Source organism: Tenrec ecaudatus, chromosome 10, assembly GCF_050624435.1.
Source record: "Tenrec ecaudatus isolate mTenEca1 chromosome 10, mTenEca1.hap1, whole genome shotgun sequence".
Classification (NCBI taxonomy): domain Eukaryota; kingdom Metazoa; phylum Chordata; class Mammalia; order Afrosoricida; family Tenrecidae; genus Tenrec; species Tenrec ecaudatus.
In genome coordinates, this window is record NC_134539.1 from 60,661,066 (window position 1) to 60,662,845 (window position 1,780).

Genomic DNA, 1,780 nt, shown 5'->3' on the forward strand with positions numbered 1-1,780 from the left:
AGGAAGGAGCCGCTCTCACTGCTGGGGTTCACTGTAAAATACATGCTAAATGCGAGTTTCTATTTTTTTTCTTAAAGGTGAAGATTCTGTTACAATTTCCTTCAAAAGTAGTCCTAATGCATATCATCCATAAAAATTAAGTGGTTTAAAACAAATTTTCAAAAAAGAATGCCTGTATTTTTTTTCTTTCCAGATCGTTTGGAAGAATTTATAGAGCTTTTATGTCAGTTATTGTCTAAATGTTTGGCAGAATTCCCTAGGGAAGCTCTCTTTGGGAAACTATTGTGTCGCCACGTGATCTCCCCATTGGTCCTGTCTCCGTGGAGGCTTCCCTTTTCTGTCCAGTCACCTTCAGGAGCTCATGTGTGTCTAAGGCTCTGTCTACTTCACCAAGATCATCGAGTTCATCGTCATGAAAGTGTCCCTGACATTCTGTCCTAATTCTCTTTATCTCTACCCGGTCAGTTGTAATACCCTTTTTGTGTGCCTTATTTTGGCTATTTGCATCTTTTCTTTTCTTTTTTTTCCTTTATTGATTTATTTTCATTGCAGGGCAGCAATGCCAAGAGGAAACCAGAGCCACATCACCGAATTCCTCCTCCTGGGGCTGACAACTGACCCCAAACAGCAGATGTGGCTCTTTGCCATTTTCCTGGCCATGTACCTGATCAACGTGGTTGGTAACTCAGTCATCATCGCAGCCATCCGAGGAGATGTCCGCCTCCACACTCCCATGTATTTCTTCCTCTCCAACCTGTCCCTGGTAGATATCTGCTTCACAACTGTTATCGTACCACAAATGTTAGTGAACATGTTGACTCAGAGAAAGACCATCCCCCTTGCCCAGTGCCTCACTCAGATGTATTTTTTTGTGGCATTTGGTATCACTGACAGTTTCCTCCTGGCTGCCATGGCCATTGACCGCTATGTGGCCATCTGTAACCCACTGCATTACACCACAACCATGAGCCCCAGGCGCTGTCTCCTGCTGGTGGTGGCATCCTGGGTGGTGTCCCACCTCCACTCACTCACCCACACGGTTCTCATGGCCCGCCTCTCCTTCTGTGGATCCAACATCATCCACCACTTTTTCTGTGACGTCCAGCCCCTGCTAATGCTCTCCTGCTCTGATACCTCTGTCAATGAGCTTCTGGCCTTCACAGAGGGCTCCTTTGTGATCATGAGTCCCTTTATCTTCATTATTGTGTCATATGTCTACATTGCCCATGCTGTTCTGAGGGTCCCTTCAGGAGGAGGCAGGTACAAGGTCTTCTCCACCTGTGGGTCCCACCTCACCATGGTGGCATTATTCTATGGAACCATCATATCTGTGTATATTCGCCCCTCATCCACCTACTCAGTGACAAAGGACCGTGTGGTCACTGTCATCTATACAGTTGCTACTCCCATGCTGAACCCTTTCATCTATAGCCTTAGGAACAAGGACATGAAGCAGGCCTTGAGAAAGCTGACTGGAAGGGCAGAATAACATAATCACATTCTCAGCATTCAATAATTTAGCAAGAATCCACAAAATACATGCTGGGTCAAGAACAGCACTGAATTATGAGAAGAACACAAAAGTGTGTCAGTCATTGTGCTTATCTTCAAAATTAATTTTACATTAGTAAGTGACAGGTGCAATAGAAGGTTGTTGTATTTTTGTAAGGATGGATAAAATTATTAATAAAAGATATTGATAGACTATTGAATTTTAAATATGACACTAAGATACTCCTGTAGTAATATTTTTGAGTTTGTAGATATGGAAGCTCTATCC

General features: G+C 43.6%; 1 protein-coding gene across 1 annotated transcript; it reads left to right on the plus strand.

Moving 5' to 3' along the window:
- Positions 1-559: 559 nt before the first annotated feature.
- LOC142457972 (olfactory receptor 1L6-like) lies at positions 560-1,489 on the plus strand. Its single transcript, XM_075559053.1, has one exon. It carries the CDS (start codon positions 560-562, stop codon positions 1,487-1,489), a length of 930 nt encoding a protein of 309 aa, XP_075415168.1.
- Positions 1,490-1,780: the final 291 nt, after the last annotated feature.

Excerpts from the sequence above, each read along its gene's own strand:
- LOC142457972 (XM_075559053.1), top strand. The coding sequence starts at position 560 with ATGCCAAGAGGAAACCAGAGCCACATCACCGAATTCCTCCTCCTGGGG.